The sequence below is a fragment of the Leiobunum rupestre genome, chromosome 7, assembly GCF_980474605.1.
Source record: "Leiobunum rupestre chromosome 7, qqLeiRupe1.1.hap1, whole genome shotgun sequence".
Taxonomy (NCBI): Eukaryota; Metazoa; Arthropoda; class Arachnida; order Opiliones; family Sclerosomatidae; genus Leiobunum; species Leiobunum rupestre.
Genome location: NC_143390.1, coordinates 1010425 through 1016435, shown reverse-complemented (window position 1 = coordinate 1016435; position 6011 = coordinate 1010425). Strand labels below are relative to the sequence as shown.

General features: G+C 36.6%; 1 protein-coding gene across 2 annotated transcripts; it reads left to right on the top strand.

Moving 5' to 3' along the window:
* Window positions 1–63: 63 nt before the first annotated feature.
* LOC149933859 (uncharacterized) lies at window positions 64–3686 on the top strand. Of its 2 annotated transcripts, XM_090154550.1 has the most exons (3): window positions 64–1170; window positions 1242–1353; window positions 1507–3686. In XM_090154550.1, the coding sequence occupies exons 2-3, from the start codon at window positions 1246–1248 to the stop codon at window positions 1819–1821; spliced, it is 423 nt and encodes a 140-aa protein (XP_090010676.1). In that variant the 5' UTR covers window positions 64–1170; window positions 1242–1245; the 3' UTR covers window positions 1822–3686. The 2 variants fall into 2 exon arrangements, with proteins under 2 accessions (XP_090010676.1, XP_090010675.1); XM_090154549.1 differs by having other exon boundaries at window positions 64–1353.
* Window positions 3687–6011: the final 2325 nt, after the last annotated feature.

Sequence of the window (6011 nt, the reverse complement as noted above, 5' to 3'; positions counted from 1 at the left end):
ATTTAAGAATTCCTATACATAACATTAAAACCAAAACCAGGTATACAATTTTTTTAAACTAGACTAACCTATAAGTCTAATTAGTTTCGGTTCTAGCCCGGGTGAATAAGAACTAAGTGATTTATATGATTAGAAAGAGAGCTACAGGCTTTGACACCAACTACTGGGAGTGAATGGCCCGCAAACTAGCTTCTAGACCAGATATTTTTCGATTTAAATTAAGGGCAGGTCTCAAGAAATTTGGCAAAAATGTTTAATTTTAATTAAACTTACAACACATTCCACCGCCGTAGGATATAATACACATTCGCAGATCAACTGTGCAATCCTATCCCCCGATTTTATTATATAAGCTGTCTTTCCATGATTTATAAGGACAACACCTACATCCCCCTCTATAGACCCGGTCAATTACACCTGCCAGGACAGCGAGTCCAGAACGTGGGGCTTAAAAGATCATTTAATTATAAGCATAAAAATCATGATAAATAAATAAGTAAATAAGACATACCTATACGTCCATACGTTCCCTCTGGGACTTCAATACTCAAATCGGTTTTAACGTCAACCCTTCCCCCTACATCTATTATATAATCGTAGGCCGACCTCAATTCCATACCTGCGGACTGCTGGGGTTGTGCGGATAGGTGCGAATCCGAATTTGGATAGTTTCACAAACTTAATATCCATGGTGAGAATAAAGAATAACTTTAACTTATTTACAATCCATTTATATAGCATTTTGGTTATAACTTTCACTCTATCAAATATAAGTAGTCCCATTAAAGTATTTCCAAGCTCCACTATATATTTCATAACTTGAGAAATCTATTTAAAAAGTTTCCAATCATCTCAATACCAATTTCACATATCGAAAATTATTAATTTTATAAGTAGTTCGATAAAAAAATTAAATTATAAATAAAAAATATACCCAAAAACATCTCCACTTTATATTTAACAACTTGGGAAATCCTTCCATCTCAAGTACACCAAGTTTTGGTATAAAAGCCCATAAACCCATATAAAAATTATCAATTATCTCTCTCTTCGATTAAGTTAAAAGAAGTTTCTACCTCTCTCTCTCGGTCGTCTAAGCTAGAAGAAGAAGTCTCGACCATGGAAAACGAAGTCGATATGTCCATAACCAAACAGGTGTTGAGGTTTAAAGTACGCGATGATAAAATTTCTTTTCGCATGCTGGAAATCGTTGTTAAGAAATATAAGAATTGGTTCCGCAGATCTATGGAGTCAAACCATGTAAAAAAACATATAGATGTTCATTTGGCTGCTCATGTTAGTATTCCCAGGATTTATAAAAGAATGGGACCTCAAGCTCATAAATACGTTAAGGTAGGTCCAGTTCTAAAATATTAAATCTATATTTTAATCTGTTACCGCTCTCTAATTAATATTTTAAAACTGATTTTTACATTAAGTGGGAGTTTAAATTAAGCAAATTCCCAACTCAATAAGTATTTTCAGTGAAATTAATACATTTGATAGATTGAAGAGCGTACTGTGGGTGTAACCGAGGAAGCGGAGGAGGAAGTCGAAGAAATTTTCAATCTGTTCTGGGGAGACGCCCCAGCACCACTCGCCCAGGCCCCAGCACCACCCGCCCAGGCTCCAGTCATTGAGATTCTAGACGCTGAAGCCATACCTGTCCAGGGTGTAGTCGTCGAGATTCCAGCCGTCGTAACCCCACCTATTCAGGCTCCAGTCGCCGAAATCTCGGCTGCCCTACCTGCAGAAATAAGATTCTTTGAATGCACCATCTACGTCAAGGGGAAGCAGAAGACTTCCCGTTTAATATTTTAATGTCTTTTTGTTGAAACACTTCTACAGGCGCACATAGGCCTAAAATAGGCGCAAATAGGACTAAAATCAATTAACGTACTTAAAATGAACTGGTAAAAAAACCAGTAAGCATCGAATATATTTCCAAATTAATTAATATTTTCATGTGTTTTTGTTGAAACACTTCTACAGGCGCACATAGGCCTTAAATAGGCGCAAATAGTACTAAAATAGATTAACGTACTTAAAATGCACTGGTAAAAAACCAGTAAGCATCGAATATATTACCACCTTTTACTTCTAGCTGGTATATTATTATGAAATGAAATACTAGTTTAGCACTTTATTGGTAATGAACTTTATCATTAGTACGCGTTTAAAATGAGAAAATTAGGCCTAGCGTGTAGGCTTAGATCAAGGTTAGTAAATTTTAGGCTATAAAAGGTTGCCTCGATACGCTGTGGTTGCTAAGGGCGGTAACTTCGTTGCTAACGAACATCGTGACGTCACTGAGATGAGCTCCTATTTAAAATCAATGGGATCTCATCTGGGTGACGTCAGCAGCAGACGAATTTTGGAGGTAATCCAACAATTATTTTAAACCGTTTTCTCATTCGAGACCCTATTGGGCTTAGATATTATAAATTCCAGTGTAATATTTTTTTACACGTAGAGTTTCATAGTACCGATTCTCACGTGACTCGTTAATTTTTCCGTGCGCGCGTACGTTTAATAAGATAACTGAACTTTGAACAATGGGTTTTTTTCCAAACGATAATAAGTTCAGAAACGTCTCGTTAGAGGTCCTCCTCCTGATAAAGCGTTAGTGGGGTTTTTTTTATTCCACTGGTACTTAAGATATGACGTCAGTGTAGTCATGGGGATCAACTCTTAGTTGCAGTTTTCGATATCTCAATAAATTTTAATCTTAAGTCTTATCTTCGTCACATAGCGTTCTTTCTTTCAGTCCTAGGGAATTGTCATTGAAGGTAACGCAGTTTTTTTTCCGCTTGCAACCGTTCGTAAGCTCTATTTTACGGCATAGGCTTAAAGTTTCTATTTTATTATATTTAAAATTAAATTTTTAGGCGTTCTTTTATATATTAGACAGAAAATTAGGCCTAAATTAGGTCCCGTAGGGGTAAGATTAGCGTAGAAATTAAGTTACTATTTGTATTTCGTAGTAAACTATATATATATTTTAGACAATTTTCTAAACAATTTGCATATTGAAAAAGCGTTTATATTGAGAATTTTAGCGTAGAAATTTTACCATATTGAGAAAATTTGGTTTAGTAGGCTTAGTGAGAAAATTAGGCTTTAGCATGTAGGCTTAGATAATGTATCATTTGAATCTGTAGAACATATTTTGTCTAGATCAGCTATGGGAAATGAAACGTATCGACTTGAAACGTTTTGTCACTGGAAAAAACCGCACGTAACTAAAGAAAAGCTAGCGAAGGCTGGATTCTACTATATTCAACGTGGAGATGATGCACGATGTTACAAGTGCCATGGAATCATAGGAAACTGGGAATCAGGAGACTTGCCAGATACTTTCCAAACTGTCCGTCGAGGGATAATTCACCCTCGGAAAAAAAGTACCTCTCACAAGAATGGGACATTCCACCTACGCCAAAAGCAACTACTGAAGAAGACGACGTTTGTGACTGTCCCTCTTATGTCAGACGATACTGCTGTTAGACGCTACAAATACGTAAGTTAGAACTTTTAATTAAGTTATTTATACAAGTTGCTGAAGGTAGTTCGATTCAGCCCTTTAAATGAAATTGTAAATATCCCTTACGAAGATTGAATTAATTACTTTATATAAAATACGATTTAAACGGATTATATTTAATGTCGAATTAGTCATAGAACCAATTTTACGTAATCATGTAAACAAAAGTTCTAAAATAAAAATAAATTTAATTAAAATAACTTGTTTTTATTGCCTATAGATTAGAAATTAAGGGGTTCGGAAGCGATAAAGAAATTATGGTTAACGAGGGGGGAGGGGGTAAGAGTAGAGAGAGAGAGATAATCTAGAGATTGCTTTCTGGAGGACGAGATTATATTCTGGAGAATGGGGAAAGCAGAGAGAGATTCTAGGGATTGCTTTCTGGAGGACGAGATTATATTCTGGAGAATGGGGAAAGCAGAGAGAGGGGGAGGGGGAAAGCAGAGAGATTTTATGGGTTGCCTTCTGGAGGACGAGATAAGATATCAGACTGATAATCTCGTCCTCCAGACGTAACACTTCTCTCTTTGGTCACATGAAATTGAAAATACCCAGCGAAAAGTTCACGAAACTATTTTCTTCTAAAATGAAAATGTCTATCAGTATGAGAAATATTGGTTCTTAATCATTAGATAAATAAAAACTAATATTTTGTGTAACAAAACTGTATAAAAATTTCTGGCCAAGTTACAATGTTTCGGGAATCAATATAAGTGTGCCAAACTGCAACAACGGAAACAAGCTGATATTTAAAATAAATAGTAACTCATACCAAACAATAAATAGGCTAAAACAAGATTATTATATAACTTTTGGATATTCAATTCATCCATTAAAACCATTTATCAATCACCCTGTCGTTTAAAATTACTATTACACTTAGAATCAATATAGAAAGATTGATTTTACCTAAAAGTAAAATTCATGATCAACTACCCTGTACATGAAAAAAATAAGCTCACTATATCAGCCTAAAAGTAATTTTCAATTAAAGGGAGCGCTATATTAACCACACTGTACAGTTACCTTTTCACCTTAAATATAATCAGGGCAAAGTCGGGTCGCCTACAAGGGGCCATCAAACACAAAGGTCTTCCATCTTAAACCGTTTATTCGGTGATGAGAACGGTTTTATAAGTCGGCTGCTGGACCGAGTCGTTTGTATCAGACGCGATTTGCTGTGGGGAAGGCGGCCGTTGGAGGAAATATTTAACGGCGAAAGCTGTGATTAAGGGTCAATTAGTGTGGTCAAACTTTGTGCAGAGAGAGACTCGGAGTAAACTAACGTATTTGGGTCGACTCATGTTGATATCAACGGATTGAAGATTTTCCGCTAAATAAAAGACAATGGACAATGGACTTGTTGGTGCAGACGAGTAGAATTTGTTGATAGTACGTACGGTGTAGGCTTTAAGAGAGTGGTCGGGCTACTACGGCTAATGAATGGACCCAAATTATCGAAAAGGTTGTTAAAGTAAATTCTGACGTAAATTGAAGGGACGACGTTGGCCAACATCTGAGTTTATCATTGTATAGTAGAAAGGAAGCAGTATGGCTTGAGGCGCTCTACAACAATGATAGACCAAGTTATCTCTTGATTCAAGCCCGTACTGGAGCACTTCCAACTGTGGTGAGGCTGGCTGACATTTTAAGTGATCCCTCGGTGTGCCCTTTGTGTGGCGAAGTGTGTGAAGACCTGTCGCATATTTTAATTGTTTGCCCAAATTTTCAATCAATTAGAAAATAATTATTATATGCTGAGGAATTAATCAGCTGGCTACTATACCCAAGGCACCACCAAGTAATCTAGCGACTTATAATGCAGGATGGTAGCAAGCCCTTTATGCCACGGGAGCCAACAGCTCCTTACACTAATTATAACTAAGTTTAAATATGCCCTTTTAAATAGTAAAATCACACCTTTAATAATTAAATAACAATAAACAATCAGAGTGACCTGGATAGCCAGAGTTCCTACATAGTACTGATGAGCCCCAAAAGGGCGAAACCGGTCTACTATTGGAATCTCTGGCTGAAATTTTGACTTTTGATATAATTAAATTACACCTATAAAGGTGTTTAAAAGCCCTTTTTAAAGGTGCATTGCAGTTAATAGCTCACTAACAATTGTAAAATGTTATTACTTTTATTGGCTACTGGATGGTATATATCATTACAAATTTCTAGTGAAACAATATTTATTTAATATTATTTAAAATCCACATGTAACCAATTATGGTAGAGAAAACAAACATTCCTCGAGTGAGGAGCCCGGCGGAAAAGTGTTCAGAACCGAGGCCGCATTGCCTCGTTGTACGGCGATTGCGATTCCATGTACTAGGTAATCGGTCGAACGCGGGTCACCAAACACCTCCCGAATTTTGCGGCCAATTGCGTGTATTAATTCCAGGCTGTCATGACCGAAAGATCCCAGGGTCTCGACGACAACGGCCTGGAAAAGGAAACGATT

What these genes read in the sequence shown, in the direction of transcription:
- LOC149933859 (XM_090154549.1), top strand. Translation starts at nt 1,120, where the DNA reads ATGGAAAACGAAGTCGATATGTCCATAACCAAACAGGTGTTGAGGTTT. An exon ending in AAGCTCATAAATACGTTAAG is followed by an intron (nt 1,354 to 1,506) that starts GTAGGTCCAGTT and finishes TACATTTGATAG; the next exon opens with ATTGAAGAGCGTACTGTGGG.